Source organism: Taurulus bubalis (assembly GCF_910589615.1).
Source record: "Taurulus bubalis genome assembly, chromosome: 13".
NCBI lineage: Eukaryota > Metazoa > Chordata > Actinopteri > Perciformes > Cottidae > Taurulus > Taurulus bubalis.
In genome coordinates, this window is record NC_136601.1 from 19570054 (window position 1) to 19587257 (window position 17204).

The 17204-nt window shown below is 46.4% G+C and overlaps 1 protein-coding gene across 1 annotated transcript in view; it reads left to right on the top strand.

The window, feature by feature from the left end:
- tenm2a (teneurin transmembrane protein 2a) overlaps positions 1-17204 on the top strand; it is a gene marked incomplete at both ends in the record, with an annotated part of 146187 nt that overhangs the window by 73941 nt on the left and 55042 nt on the right. Inside the window, one exon of the mRNA XM_079229036.1 lies at positions 10209-10415. Coding sequence (XP_079085162.1) covers positions 10209-10415 — 207 coding nt within the window. The remainder of the gene's footprint in view (positions 1-10208; positions 10416-17204) is intronic.

Genomic DNA, 17204 nt, shown 5'->3' on the forward strand with positions numbered 1-17204 from the left:
CTGACTTGGCGTCGTCCTACAAAGATTAGCATTTCTTATTTGTCTCCGAGGCCTGCGCTGCATAGCGAGGGGGTGCGACTAATAGCCCGCCGTTGAACGTTCGACTGGGCTGTCTGTCTCCTCCAGTGCCGAGTCAAGTCTTTTGCATGTGCTTGGCTGGGCACAACTGTTTATGAGCCGAATGGGTTCGCAGGTTGTGCCTTGGAGAGTTGCATCACGTTTGCGCGAGAGTGTTTGTGCGAGCCGGGCACACAAACAAGCGCTTCCGAAACGCACACACACACTTCCATGCAATACCGCTTGTGAAGTCCATCATCATGGGGACTTCCATATTCCTCCGAGTCAGCTGATGCAAGCTGTGCTAATTGTAAGGCGACATGATGACGAGCGTGTGATGTTGCAGAAGAAATGGATGGATGGGTATAGATAGTCTTATACGTGCAATGTGTTGATGCAGGTTTTTTCGTGTGCATCAAAACACAAACCGCATTCGACAACCATTCTGCTGAAGTGGGCCACAGAGGTCTCTGACTCAACCTATCACACACACACACACACACACACACACACACACATGTCCACTCAGCCATCCATAACCAATGCAGCAGCTACTTCAAAGAGCCCAGACATGCATGGTAATCTCCAATCGCTTCTCTCCACCCTGTTGGAGGTGGTCGGCCCGATTTGTGTCGCATCCGTGAAGGTGCGCTGCCGGAAAGTTCGCGCCGCACATTTTGTTCAAATTCCGTTCAGTTTGAGCTCGCAATCTGCAAGTGATTAACATTTGAATTACCGAGGCAGCAGCTAATAATGCAATCAGCGCTCGGGACAGCCTCCTAACTCGCGCGACGAGGAGCTCGACAGCAGGATTTGTCTGAGATCCCCAAAAGTTTTACATTTTGGAATATTCAAAATGTCAATTCCATTAACTAAGCCTACAATTAAACTCTAACCGTGAAAATAAATTGCCCGTCTATTATGATTAAATTGTAATAATTACCTATAACTAGAAAGGTTTGTAAAAGTAAAGCAGTTGAAGTAATTAAACCTTCTGAAAATTCCAGATTTGTACATAAAAGTTACAAAAAAGAAAGATTGCCTAAAAAAAAAACATCAAGCCACCATAATGCAGATGCCTCAACAAAAGTGAGCTCATCTTTGAAGAAGTCATAGTTACCGTGACTCATAGTTACCGGCCAACAGTTTTGACCGTCACCTTCTTGGTTTTTGACAGCCAGAAGTGACATAAAAGGGTGGAGCCCAGTACAACCGAATGCTGTCTATAGGTCAACGCTGTAAGACCTTTGGAGGCGACCAAAATGATTACAATTAACGCCATGTAAGCGACCTGCCAATCACAAGGTAGCCCCGCCCTAAAGCATACCCTGCTTTATGGTCTATTTGACTCTAAATAAACATCAGGCTGTATTGAAGAAGACTTGAAACTAGAGATTGAGACAATAAATTCATGTTTACAATATTTACTGAGGGAATAAATCAAGTGAGATGTAGAGTCATTTTCTCATAGACTTCTATACAATCTGACTTATTTTTGAGAAGAGTCGTCCCCTGCTGGCCTTTATAAAACACATGTATTCAATTCAATTCAGTTTATTTTATATAGCCCAACATCACAAATACAAGTTTGCCTCGGAGGGCTTTACAATCTGTACATATAACATACCGTATGAAGTGCCATACATACAGAGATGTATGGCACTTCCACTTTGGCCTGGATGTTGCCGCCTGCCGAAACAAACTCAGCGCAGCTCCCCCTCACACACAACACAGTTTGAGAAACTCTTCGTTGGCTTTGACACAGCCAGGTTTGTCTAAAGGCGAGAATTGTCACTGTAACAACGACCCTCGCGAATGGAAAGCGCCTTTGTAAATATCCAGCAGAATCAACCAGTGTCGTATCTCCTCCTGTTATGTTTTTTATGTGTGCACTTCCCCTCACACGCATGTCCACAAAAGCTAGAGGCCCACAAGTTGTGACAGCCCGACTGCAGCGTGTCTCTTTGATGAAGGACGCACACACATCTCCAAGGCGCGGAGTGCGTCCGAACCCGAGAAGCAGAAGGCTCAGTACATTTGGCCCAGAGTGTTTTGACTCCTGCCTGTTCACCTTGAGAGAGAGAGAGGGAGAGGGAGGGAATACAATGTGGCTGTGTACTGTGTTTTTCAGCTCTCTGTCCTTTTTCCTCAGCTGTTGCTATAAATAGAGCCTGCAGAACATCAAAGAGAGGAGAGGTTTCTCTCAGCAACAGGCTGCAGTACACTCATTATCCACTGGCTCTGTGTGTGTGTGTGTGTGTGTGTGTGTGTGTGTGTGTGTGTGTGTGTGTGTGTGTGTGTGTGTGTGTGTGTGTGTGTGTGTGTTTGCTAATCATCAAAGGAGACACTGCTGACTCAGCCTCACAAGCTCACTGTCACACACGCATACACACACGTATTCCACATAATGTAACATCACAACCAGAAAAAAGAAAAAGATTGAAATCAAGTTTATTCATGAGATTACGATACGACATGCTATCTGTGACGGCACAAGGTCGCAAACCGGCAGATCCGTGCGCCGAACAAATCCTCATCGCTTACAGAACCATCTCATCTTCCTCCGGGGGCTCTTCCTCCATCTTTTTCTCAAATCTTTTTTTTTCTTCCACTTTTTCTTTTCTTTCCTTTTATATTTTTGTCTCTTTGTTTTTCCGATGTTTTCGGTTCTTTTTCACGGAACTAGATTGTCATAGCAACTGCTGCAATTACCGGTTGGTTCAGCGGGGCCCTGCTATGCTGAATAGGTATTCGCGTACAGGCACGCGTGTGTGTGCGCAGGATGTTTGTCTTGTGTGTTTCTGCACATGTTTCTTTATGCCTCTTTTCTTAAGAACATTTGCATTGAATTCTCGAAGACTGCCGTTCTTTTACATACTGGGTGATTGTGGGTTTTTTGCACGAGTCTCGTCTCACAAAATGTCACAAAAAGAGCCCCTTCTTAAAATACAAAAATACAGTGTCGTCTTCTTCGCAAGTGGAATCCACCGTAAAAAACACTCGACTGTGGGCAGTAGCTGCAACTTTCCGAGTGGAAATTTAGGGTGTCGCAGAATAGGTGTCAACGTTTAATTTAAGCTCCGATGGCTCACACTCAAGTGCTAATTAATAAAGCTGAGATTTTTCCCCCAACCGTAACTCACCTTTTTACACGACAAGCAGGCGAAAACGTGGAAGGTGTTTTGCGCTAACAAACCTCATCCTCTCCTCATCCGCGACATTTTATGTATTCGCAATTTGTGTCTCGTGTGGCTAAACTTTCTCCCACCGCAACTCCTAAAAAGCTCTCTCCCGCCGAGGTATCAAACACAGATATTGATACGTTATCAAACTCCGAGGGTTTTGTTCATGTCTAAGTGCCAAGACCCAAGTGCTGTCTCCAATCCTCAGGGAGCTCGTCCGTGTTTCGCTCTCAAGTGGGAAAATATGGAAGCAGCCTCGCTGGTATCATTAAATCTACTCCCGACTATGTGAAACACTTGAATTTGATGTGAAAAATTGCTTTCGCCTGGCCCTTACATTTATTAAGAGATTGGTTCGTCGTGGTGCGGTCGCTGTCATTGTATTTTCTTATTGAATAATAAATTTGGAGATAATTGGGTTGCATTCTCTTTTTTTTTTTTTCAAGCTCCGGCATGTAATCTGTGACAAGAAATTACTTCATTTTGCTTGGTTCTTTGAATTGTATGCCTCTCATATGTGATTATTTTGGTACTGATTTATATGTTTATAGTGTCTCCTGCACTTAGTTTTAAAATTACATATTTGTCTCCTGCCGTCAAACTTACTCACAAATAGGCAACGGGCAGTTTGCCGAACATGTGTATTGTGACATCTTGCGCAACACTCACACAAACACACACGCACACGCACAGATCTGCAGATGTGCTCTTTCCAGGCATTCAGAGCATGTTCAAAGGTAATGGGAGGCCGAGGGGATGGGTCCATCTCTCTGCACCCGGGGTTAAGGGTTTGTTCCTGTGTGGTTTCACGGCCGCATGCTTGGACATGTGAGCGTGCGGTTATGATCGAGTGCCTCTGTGTGCGTGTGTGTGTACATTTATGTGGGAGGAGAAGGCTATTTATTTTTGATTGTTTTCAATGAGGGTCCAATGCGTAGAATCCATAACAATACCATCAATCCACAGCAGCAGCAGCAACATGGATGTAATTTATATGGTAATGAAGCCTCCATGGTTGCCCCAAGTTACGCAGTGGACATCTCTGACAATGGACAGCGCGGGTGTGCCGCAGCATCCTAATGCTGTGTATTGCACACACACACACACACACACACACACACACACACACACACACACACACACACACACACACACACACACACACACTAACACACACTCGTACTTCCCAGCAACATCGAGGCATGTTTCAATTAGCTGATGCATATTGGCACTTTTTTGTGCGTCTGGTTCAAAAGGTCGAGTGTGTCGCACAGACTCAGCGTGCATTGTCGTTCCTCTTCTCAAAATTAGAAGAAAAACAAAACAGAAAAGAAATGCAACTTGAACCAGAGACGATGTGACAATTCTTCTTGCAATGCGGCGTCCTGAGGCGTGCCGCCGTACACGTCGATGTCCAATGCCACGTCTCTCAGAGGTGTTAGAAGGTTGTATTCATGCAAAAACAAGGTTGTTAAGAGGCGAGTAATCATCGGAAACCTATTACTTCTGAATGGCCTCACTGGTGGGGTTCAGCTGGTGGTTAAAAAGATGGAACAAGGCGAAGGTCTTATGAGTAATTTCTGCTGTCATCTTTTGAGCTCCGCACATGCATTTCTTTCTTCTCCTTTTCAAAGAAATCTTTATTTTGAGTATATGCAGAGTATTTTGATAAGCCATATATGTCCTATGAGGACTCATTATGAGAAGGCTTGATTCAAAGAAAACTACTGCGTGGGGGAAGGTCTTGTTGAAAATCGCTAAAGCTTTGGTCAAATATTGTGCGATGAAAATATGAAGAAAAAAAGTTGGGAGTGCAAACAAAGGGGCCTTTTCTTGCATGGGAGCAGAACATTTAGCTGGAAATCATTTATAACGGATCTGCCGCAGCGAAAATGACTAGTTATAGTACTGGAATGAATGTAAAAAACGGAAATCGAGAAACGCTGTAATTCAGAACCAAACAATGTGACGCTGTGAGTGCGAGGCACCCAGCCGGAAGCCGTGTGTGTGTGTGGGTGTGTGTGTGTGTGGAGGGTCGGCCTGTTTGGGAAGAGAGGCCCCCACAGATGTGGAATGATGGAGTGATGCAGGCGTGATGAAAGACAGAACCGGAGCCCGAGCTTTAGGCCAGAGAAGAACCCAGACACTTACGTTCCACATCAAAGAAGGAACCAGTGATACAATCATCTCTTCAGGCTGCGAAAGCCCAACTTTACTCATTAAATCACGTCCCTTGAATCATCCCCTCATCTCCCTCTTTACTTGCGTTATCGCTCAGGTTTTTTTTTCTTCTTCCCCCATTCCAAAAAGGAACGAAGCGAGGGAGGTAGGAGGTTGTGGCAGAGGCGGGTGACGGATCCTGGATAGGCGGCAACATCCATTTGTTGCTCGGGCGGCAACAGGTGCACGTCTCGCCACAGACGGGGCAAGATGGGAAATATCAGAAAGGAATGAATGAGAGGAAAGAGGAGGCGAGGATTTGGGGGAAAAAAATAAAAAATGGGAGAGGGGGGTGTGGGCAGGAAGAGAGATGAGATGGAGGAGACAGACTGCACTGTATAGATAAATAGAGAAAAGGGCCCATTGTGTCAGCAGCTGTCATCACTAAATAGCCCTCAGATCACTGTCAGACACTATCACACACACACTCATAAACGCGCATACTTACACACACACGCGCACTGACTGACAGCTCCCCCTCAGTCCAACATCTGTGCTGACAGCAGCCATGGTAATGAGTCTCTGCATGTGCCAGCATGGGTGTGTCGTTTCTCTTTTCCTCCCTCTTCCCCGCTCACCGCTCATTCAATCATTCCACGTCTCCCTTATCTTGTTGTCCCCTCCCCTCCATCCTCTGCCTCCCTTCTTCTCTTCCTTATTTTCACCTTAATAGAAGAGCTTGCCGATCGTCTCGGCAGCGCGAGCCACACGAGTGGCGACTCGATGAGAACAACATCGACTGTAAAGTTGTTTGGCGGATCAGAGAGTTTTTTTTTCTTTCGGTTTTTCGTGCCGCTGCTATCCAGGTGCGCCGTATTTCACGTAGAGGTGTGGAGGAGGAAGAGAGAGAGGTGGAAGGAGGGAGAGATGAAGAGATGATGAATGGCTCTCGTTAGAGGGGTAATTTGTCTCTGCTTGTCTGACTGGGCTCCAGCTGTCGCTCCATCCCTCGCTCCACTCCACTCCGCTCTCCCCGGCCTACCACTCCTCACCTCAGCCAGATGGGTGGACGGATGGACGGAGCGAGGGAGGGAGGGACGGAAATAGAGGCAAGGACGAGGGAAGGGAAGAGGAGAGAAGTCATTGAACAGTCAACAAGAGGAATGCCGTGGCACGGGGAAGAATGTCTTAGGGGAGGAAACAATAGATTACAGAGCTCACAGTGAGACGTACAGTAGCAAAGAAATGAATCAAAGCAAGTCAAAGCCTGCCACTCCCACAACCAACTAACGTTTCTTCTGACGCTGTAATGAAATCATCAAGGGACTCCGCAAATGCCTGTAATGCAGTGCCACAGTCTTGGTATTTTGTATGTGTTTTTTATTCAAACCCCACGATACACTTACTTTTCACACCAATCAACACTTGCGAGAGGAACCGCAGATTCCGAGTAGCGAGCGACGGGCGCGGGGAGATGGATCGAGAGATGTGTGCAGATGGCCGGGGGCCCGGCGACGAGGCCGACCGGCGAGAGGAGGAAGGCGAGCTCATCGCCAAGTCTTTGTTCTAATAACACAAAGCAATTTCCACTGACCTTTCTGGAAATGTAGCGGGCAGAAATGACGGCGTTAAGGATGCCCCACAGCATAATTGCTAAGGAGATTAAAGTTCCCTTAATTGCTTTTGGCCAACTAGTGCACTTTTTTTTTTCTTCCTTTTTTGTAATTAAAGTGATTTAAAATATTAATAAGCACGCCGGCATACGCGTAACCTTAAAGCGCATGTGGTTGCGTGCAATATAAACATTCAACCGCAATAAAACAATATTTAAGGTGCGCAGCTAGCCACACACACACACACACACACACACACACACACACACGGACATTGTTCATTGCCTGTTGTCACCAATAGCCTCATTACTTGAAATATGCAAATAGCTCTATCTCCACCGGCCGTCAATTGATGTGAGTGATCGATTCATTCAGATCAATCCCTTTTTTTTCTTTTTTTCTCTGTGCTCATTTTTTTACCCTCTTCATTATTTTAGTTCCCGTCCTCCGTCTTCCACTGCTCGGTCCCCTCTTGTTGCCTCCTCCACTCCTAATTACCCTCCTCTATTGCTTTCTTCCCCATTTTTTTTTCTTTATTGCCAATAACTTTTGTCAGCTCATAGTTTCTCGTCTGTCCTGTTTTATCCGCCGTCCGCTCCGACTATTTATTTCTCTCTGTTTCGCTCTCCATTCCCCCGGTTATCCCCGTGACCTCCCCGCCTCTCCATCCCTCTTCATCCGTCTCTCGCCGTCCCTCCCCGCCTCTCTCCTCTCCCCTCCTGTCGGCCACAGTGTTTGCTTTGCCATTGTTTATCCATTTTTCTCTGTTTGCGCTGATGAGATTGACTGGACACACACACACACACACACACACACACACACACACACACACACACACACACACATACCTAAACAGAAGACAGGGCCGGCATCTCTCTGGGGTGTAGTTAACGTGGGGCTGTGGATCGATCCGAGCTCTGGTTTCCATGACGCAAAGCTATAAGCTGGAGCAGTTTGGACGGGAGGACAGAGACATCACTTTGCCTCCATTTCTATCAAACGCATCTCTGTAAAGCCGCGATGGCACCTGGACTCAAAGGGTGCGCTTCCCTAAGATTAATGTGCTTTATTTTGTTGCACCGTCGATAGGCGAGCTAGCCAACGACTACGTCCAACCACTTTTTTTTTAAATCATCTCTGCCCAGGTACGATTTTCCTGATCCAAGCTATATTGCACCGTCGGCGAAAAAAAAGAAGCTCCCCATCTATCATGGCCTTTACACATTTTGATTTCCATCAATACTCTGTGATGGGAAGGTGAATGCTGTCAAATTACAATCACACCACATCTGTATTCTGAAGAACTGTCAGTAAGAGAAGGAGAAGAAGGGAAAAAAATAGTATAATGATGAATGTTCAGCCATCTCGGCTTTTTCTTCAAGGTCTCGCGGCTTTTCTTTCTTTCTCTCCTTCTGTTCCTGCCCGTTTTTGTTCTGCTGGAAAAAGAGAAGTGCGATGAAAGAAGAACCGACTCGCTGAAAGAAAATAAAAAAACGTCTTCATTTTTCCCCGTGAAGTTTTCAGTGGCGAATGAAAGAATGGAGGAAGTTTATAAAACTAGGGACGAGCTAGCCTAATTTTTTTTCTTCGGTAAAGGCAACACAACAAGAAAAGAAAGAAAGAAAAGTTTATTTGTCAAGCTGTTTGAAAGAAAAAAAAAGATGCCCGAGGTTATCGTTTTCAATGTGAAATAAGGAGAAAATAAGTGATTATCAAAGCGTCTTCGGTCGACTGTCTAATTAGCAGTTGTAATAACCCGGGTCCTTCGGTGGAGTCGCTGGACTCGGTGGCCTCATTCTTGCCATATTGTTGATTGATTGAGCTGCAAATATGGCAGACATAATTATTCTATATTTTGAGCCGTCTCTAAATAGAATTTATTAGATTTGTCTTTGTCCTTGATTCCAAACCTTTGGAGAGTAGAGTGAATTGTCTCCATCCCTCCTTCCTCTCTCTGGTGTACGGGACAGCCTGATTGTGTCCACGCGTCCCATGGCTCCCACTATTTAAAGACTTGGCTGTTAACTTTCTTTTGTCTCCCCCGTGTAGAGGACACAAAAATCTTAATCCTGCCATTTTTTTTACTGGTGCTGTTTCAAATTTAGAGGGCGAAATTGCAAATGAAAAGTTGAGCACTCTTGCCTAACTCAATATACCGAGTAGCTTCAGCGGCTGTCGTTAGCAAGGAAGGATATTGGTGTTATCGTTCATCGTCTTATCTACGCGTGCTCATGTTACACGCGACTTTAGAATTCAGTATATTCTAAATATTGTCTCCTAATCGTCACTTGTGGCTACATTAACCGCTGTTAAGCAAAAGTTTCATTTGTACAGCGATAAGATAGATGAAGGACGATATCTCAGTGCTGCAAAAAAAACATTTTTAAGTAGAATAACTGTCCCTATGTTGATTCAGTTGAAGTCATTTGCATGGAAAATGAGCTAAAATTGAGCTCAAGTGAGCATAACTTCCTGAGCTGAAGTGTCACTTATTAATGTGTCTCGGAGATCTCATGGGCGTTTTGCGTGAGTCTCCATCTCCACATTGTGTGTGTGTGTGTGTGTGTGTGTGTGTGTGTGTGTGTGTGTGTGTGTGTGTGTGTGTGTGTGTGTGTGCAAACTGCTTCACATGCTATGACCAGGGTTCTGTTCCAGGAGGCACGTTTACCGCTGAGTTAACTGGACCAATGTGTGGAGCACGACCTGCAGCACCTCTGTTTACATCAATCAGTGTTGCACATTTTTAAATGTTTGATCCAACCAAATTAAATTTTTAAATTTTTTAAAAAGATTTTCTCATTTTAAATATCGTTTTGGTTTCATTTCATTTTGCGGCATCAGTCTGAGATTTCGGCAACAGCACGTTGTTTCTAGTCACGGCACTAAAACTGTTATACCAGAAACTGTGTTCCAGTTTCCCTGGATATTCTGCAACTCCCACTGTCTGTTTTCACAAGAAAACATAGAAGACGGTTCCAATGAAAAGTGCCGATATTGAAAAAAAAGTCCCCTCCCTTCTATTCACTTATGGGCTGCAAGGACCCTTTCAGGGCTTTTGAAAAACATCCAGATGACTCAGTGGACCGGCCTCGGAACAGACCCCTGTTTCACTGTCAGTCATTGCCATCTGTTTTGTCTAACGCCCTCCCTCACTCCCCTCCTCCCTCCCTCCTCTTTCTCTCCCTCCATCCTCCAGGTCGCCCACTCCCTCCGACCTCTTCCTCCTCCCTGCTCCCTCCGTCCCTCCCGTCCTCCTCGTCCGCCCCCCACCACCCCTCCCCCGGCCCGTCCCCACCGATCAGGGAATGCCAGGTGCCCCTGCTGGAGAAAAACTCCTCCCACTCTCACCTGGAGCCCCACCCGGAGGACTCGTACTTGCTCCGGGGCCAGACCTCCTCCGCGGGTAAGAGCGCTCACCATTCAACCCCAACCTTTCGTCCTCCCGCCCCCCGTTCATTTTATTCATGTGTTATCCATCACCTAGCCCGCTGCATTACCTCATTGCGTGTCCATTGCTTGATCCAATTTAGCCGTTCCTCAATCCTTTATTTCAATGTCACATCTTGTTCTTTTGGCCATTTGGTTTCTGCTTCTTTTCTTCTTCTTTTTTTGCATTCCTCTGAAGTCAGCATTTGTTTGCGAGGCTGGGAATCAAACCAAAGGGGACTTACGCAACTGTTATTTACATTGTGAGGCATCATCAAATATGCAGTTCAATATTTAACATAGATATTGATTGTAACCACGGTCAATTATGGACGTCACGGTTTTATTAGAGTGGAAAGAACTCCTTTGATTGATCGTGCACGGATGAATCTCAAATCTATTTATGTATTTTTAACGGTTAAAGACCCAGCACATGTTGACGACTGCTTTTCAAAGAGCCGTGTTAATTAATCAACATTTATGCTGAGAAGATCATCCGTTTTTGAAGGAGCACAATCAAGAAGCAGCAACACAAAAAAACACTTTCCCTTCCCCAAACTTGACTTCGTAGGTGGCCGCGTAACAAAAAGAGCATTTTTGAGCCGACATCTGGTAATCTGTTAATGGATTACAAATTTAAATGTAACCTTCACACCTTTGTCAACTGCTGCCAGAAAAACAATGATGCAAGGGAAGGCAACCCCTGCTCTCCGCCGAGCGCATATCGGTTGCCAGTGAGTAGGTGTGTGTTTGTACTTATTCTCCATTTTGACATTAATAATGCGCCGGGAAGTGAAAGGTAAGGGGATGATGAATTTTAAGTGCTGGCAGGAGGATCAGTGTGGCAAAGGCAAACTAGTTAGTTTCCCTGGCTGTAAGCCTTCTCTTTCATCATCGGGTGTGCTTACATCACACGCGCACACATCTGCGGTGATGAGTTTGTTCATCAGCATACACATTTATTCTCAACAATTATACTGTTGGGCCAACTCTGTCCCTCTCTTTCCCGCTCTTCCCCTCCCCCTCCACTCCTCTGTGCACTTGTAATCAGCAGATATATTTAGCAGAGGCCTGATGGGAGGGAAGGGAAGGGTGGGCAGAGAAGTCCTAATGTGATTTTTGGTGGAATACAATCTATTGTTAATGGCGTTAGGCTCTCCTTTGATCCAGTATAAATCTTCATTAGGGAAGGCCCGGGTCCCAGGTTCAAGAGCAACGTGATTAGGAGGCTTTTAAAATGACGTTACATCAGCCTTCTAATTGGTTTACTGTTTGCTGGGGCAACATCAATCATTAGCCCAGTAACCGCACAGCAAATAAATTCACTCTGCCACTGACACCCTAATGGCAGACACTGGCAAAGAGGGAGAGCCAGGCTCGCAGACACGCTCTCCCTCTTTCTCTCATTCTTGTTCACATACACCCACACTTTCTGTTCCTTTTTAGTCTTTGCTGAACATGTACACACACAGACGGCGAGCAAGAGAGACAAAGAGAGAGGGAAAGAAAACAGGGGAAAAGAAAAACAACGACCGAGAAGCGAGAAAAAGAGTGGCGCAAAAAGAGGCAAGTGGGAGCAGAGATTGGAGAAAGCCAAACTTTGACTTTTGAAGTTGTTTAATGAGACATCTTGCATGGGGAAAAAAAGCCAAAAAGGAGACCGAAAATAACATCTGAGGGCACAAATGAGAATGCATGGAGAAAGTGACTGAAAGGGAGACAGAAACCAAGAGACACGGGGAAACAAAGAGAGAGGAAAAAAGGGTAAGCTGATGAGAGCTTAGAGGGTGAACGAGAGATATTTGGATGGAAGGAGAACAACATTGAGATGATGAAAATGCAAATTGCCACGTTTCCCAGCCAGGACCGCTGATCTAATGGGTGCGGAGAGAGTCCTTGGCTTTGGGCGTCCATTAAAATCGACCTAAATGAGTTTAGAGTGGCAGTCTGGCACTGCATAAACACACCCTGGCATGTAGGAAGTCACAGGAACGGCCGCGAGGAAATAAAACACCTATAACCGGCCGACTGTTTATGCATGCGCTTGTGCGAGCGTACACCTGTCTGTCTGTGTGTGTGTGGGGGTCCTGCAGAGAGTGGACGCTGGGCAGGAAATGAACCTTACCAAGCCAGGCAGAAACTGACCACGGCGAGATAATCCTCAGGAAGGTGCCTGCTGTTTGTATGTGTGTGTTTGTGTCTGCGAGCGTGTGTGTGTGTGTGTGTGTGTGTGTGTGCATGCTCCTGTAAAGTAGTCCACCATTACCGAAGCTAACAGGTGGACAGACATGACTTGTGTTCCCAGTGAAGCGTGACAGGTGAATGGGAACGGAACGGCGCTGCCGAGGATTGGCTGGGAATTGGGTCCGTCCGTGTTTATGTGGGAATACTGTCTGGCTCGGAGCACCTGTCTGGGAACGCCGGGAGAGCTGAGACGGCCAAACGGAGCGTGGCGGATCGCTCCTGGAAAGAGCTAGCGTTAGCGCTGTCTCTGCCCATTCATTATGCATGGGGAATGCTAAGCTATTTTTAGCCCGGGCCTCTTTTAAAGTGGCCAGCTCTCTGCTGCCAGGGAAGCCACCTCAAGTCACTGCCGAAGCGATGCATGTTTAATGGCTTTGTTGAAACAAATCTACAGAAACAAAAGACACAGCGAAGACGCGTCGCCTTCCCCCGCGCTAATGTCGTGCTAATGGTGCTTATGTAAGGGGGACATTTGCGTAATGGTGGGATGGTTTGTGTGTGTTTAGTTATGTGCGTGTGGGTGAAAGGCACACGTGCATTTTTTGCTCATGGAGACTGTTTGTTTTTGGCGGAATCTGATGACTCTTCTCTAGCGGATTATTGCCTCCTAATTAGACAGAGATGACTAGCCAAGGCAGAGGCGGTGCGGTGTGTGAGTGTGAGTGTGTGTGTGTGTGTGTGTGTGTGTGTGTGTGTGTGTGTGTGTGTGTGCATTATGTCTTTAACTCTGCCTTTATGTATGCCTCTGGATAATAAAGCCGATGTGCAAATTGAGCCCCGTTGGTGCTCCATGTGTGTGTGTGTGTGTGTGTGTGTGTGTGTATACGCGTGTCTCTTATTCTCACCTCAAGCTCTCCTTCCATTGTGCTCAGTGTCTGAGCTCTGAGAAGAATCACAAACGGGGAGCATATGACATTCTGAGGCAGAGGACATATGAGGCGCGGGCTCATGGGGATATACCACCTTTAAAACGTGGGGAGCATATCAATTAGCTATGAGAGAGAGAGAGAGAGAAGGAGGCACGGGGAAAACAATGGAGGGTGGCGCAGCTTTTTTAGTTCTTTTTTTTTTTAAGAAGGATAGCAGTGGAGATATGGGGCGTGAAATAAAGGGACGGAGAGGCAGAGGGAGTGGGAAGGACAGAGGGAGGATAGGGAGCTGAGCCCTGCAATGATCCGTTTTAACTGCTGAATGGGCAGTTCTATCCTGCACACACGCGGATGCACACGCACACGCACACACACACACACACTCACATAGATGCACATCTTGCCCTGCGACTTTTCTCTGTTAACCACAGAAAATGTCAATAAACACTTTGCCCATCCATGGCTGCAAAACAAACTGCCTCGGTTGGGTCCTGCTGCCAGCTGGCCACACACACACAAACACACACATACACACACACACACTGTGAGATTAATATGGTGTGGCGAGCCCCTGCCTCTCACTAGTGTGTGTGAGTGCAGTGTGCTTTACAGGGGAGGCAGGTTAGCAGACAGGCTAATGCTCCTCTGCTGAATGGGGCTCCTTTGAATTGGCGAGCATAATGAACTTCCAGGGATTAGCCCGAGCCAAACCCACCAGCTTACAGCTACAGCCCCCCCTACCCCGCTGCAGTCACATGGGAACCGTGGACAGAATAAAGTGGGTCAGCCTTCAACAGCAGTCAGAAGGGCTCAGAGCTCCTCCACAAAGAAAGTGGCTGCAAAAACAAAACAAGAGGGCTGTCGAGAAAAATCTCTTCACGATCGCTGTTTACTCACACTGGTGAGGGAAAGCGGGACGGAAGAAAAGAGGGAAAGATAAAGTGGAATAAAATGTGATCTGCTCGGCTGCTCTCTAATTGCTCTATTTCCTCACAGCATGTCTTGTCTTTTATCAGACCGGGTTCCTGGTAAAACGGTTGTTCCTATTAGCTTACCTGCGGGTTGTACTTCAGCAACCGGACCATTCATCTGACTAACCCATCTTAATTTATTGGACCCGTTTACCTCCGGCCCACTCGGCTCTGCTATCTGTCTCTGTTCCAGTGGTCGGTCAGACTTGTGTTTCTGCGGACAAAGTTCTCTGGGTGTGCGAGAGAAAATAGAACGGCATTGTCTCTCGGTCTTGCGACGCAATCCGACCCCACTCCTCAGTGTGTTTTATATATTTCTCCGGCAAGCTGGACGCGCTTTATTCTGCAAACATTGATTCAACGCAGGATAAGAGAAACAATCACTTTCTATTATAAATATAATTCACTCCAGTTAACCTGACGGATACGTGACTATTCTGGCTGTGCCAGGAGGCCGAAAAAAGAGTGCATCGAAATGCTTCCCTCTGCATTTACATGTTCCTGACATTATCTGGACGCATGTAATAGAATTTGCAAACAGATAAAAGCGCTTTCATCTCTTCATTTGAAGAGAAATGTTCAAAGTATTGACTAGGAGATACGGTACATGTGAGTCTCTGCAACGGCACGCAGGATATGACCCTGCGTAACGATGTCGTGGCTGGACTGTTGAACAGCACACTCTCCCAGTGGTGCAGGATGAGTGCGCGCCAACACACACACGCACACACACGCACACACACACACACACACACACGCACACACACGCACACACACACACACACACACACACACAGGTGCATAGAAAACTAAGGCTAAAAAACCATGTATTCTGCTTCCATACAAGGTTTGCCATATATTATTCATCTGAATTTGAATGAAAAAACTGTTCAATATTTATGTCAGGAAAGTGAACAAAGGCGAACCACGTGCATATTTTTTCTACGCAGATTTAAACATGGGAGACAGCGGGGTAGTGTGTGAGCACTGGAGTGCCTACTTTTATTTTTGGACCGTGTGTCAATGCCTGCATGTGTGCGTGCAAGCTTATTTCATAGGGCTATGGTGCATTGTTGCTATATGCTTAGATACAAGTATTTATGGAGACAGGGTTGTAGTCGGGAGCTCTTTCACATTTATAGGGGCATCGCGGGGAGGGGAAGTCAAGTCAAATGTATTTATACTGTGCTTTTAACGAACAAGATTTACCTCAAAGCGCTTTACATCTCTGCAGAGGAGACAAACAAAATGCAAATAAAAGCGAGATGAAAGAGAGGAAAACAATCCTCCAGAAGGAATGAGGCTGCGTCGGGGAGGAGACTACGATAAAATAAAACTCTCTCTGCGCTTTAATATCAATTTACTCTGCATGTATGTATGCAGGGGTTTGACTTTCCCCGCAGGCGTGTAGCCAACGCGTGCGTCTGTTTCTCCCATAGGAGCGCGTTTTGAAACGTGCAAACAGATGCGTTGAGTCTCTCCCTGGTAGCAGAGGTCGGGTCCCTCCATCCTACTCTCGGCTCCTCCTTCCCCTCTCCCGCTCTTCTCCTCTTTCACAAGCGTCGGGATATTCGGGAAGGGGGGCATGGGTGACACCTGCGGCACCGGAATCAGGTCACCTTGCAAACAGTTGCATGGAAGCTCTCTGCCCCGTATGTGTGCTCTGAACATCCAGGAGGAGGAAGAAAGAGGGAAAGTTAGCATGCAGACATATTGCTATAAATACACTTTCTGCCTAGATTGATTTGCATGAGCTGGCTGCTGTGCGCATCTGTGTTTTGGCTTAGTGTAAAGTCGCTATCATGCGTGCCTCTCAGGAATCCCTTGACCGACAGATATCCAAGCAGACAGGAGAGTGCAACACATCCACCAGTCTCCCTTCCTCTCGCTCGCTGCTTCTTGTTTTTCCTTAACCAATTCAAGAGGAAATGACAAATGGAGGGCAAGTGTGATCGCGCAGCTTGACAAAGCCAGCGCGTGTGCATATGTGCGCTCACTCCCTCCTTTGATCACCGCCGAGGAAGGCAACGCGCAAACAAACACAATCCCCATAATGTATTCCAACGCTCAGATGTGTAAAATAACGATTAAAGCGCGGCGTGTCATGCTGATGAAAGGAGAGGGGTAAAAAAAAGCAAACTGTGTTGTAAAGCAAGAATTCAAAGCCTAATGTAACATCAATGTGCCGGTGTGTCTTTGCAGCGAATTCCGACGTTTCCATTCAGACCACGGTACAATAACGCGCGTGGTAGTTTATTGTACCACGATGCGCTTCCTTGACCTCTTTTTGTGATCCGCTGTGCTGTGAGTACGCACCTGTCAGTGTGTGAACAAAAGTATGGTAATGATGCAGCCACGTCAAGCTCCTATCCTGTATAATATGTGGTTTTATTGATTTGATTCCTGTACAAGCCCACACAGACTCGCACATGCTCTAGACGGGTTCAGATCCCCCACTGATTCACACACACACACACACACACACAGAGAGAGAGAGAGAGAGAGAGAGAGACGGAGATAGAAAGGTGATGTGTGAATGGGTGTTCTTGTCTGACTCATCCGGGTTTGTTTTTCAGCTCTCTCACTCAGCAGTCCATTAGCTCAGAGTTGGAAGGGCTGGTATTGGATTCTAGCTGACATGTTCCCCAAGTCTGAGAGCAAGAGATGAGGGCACACGCTGTG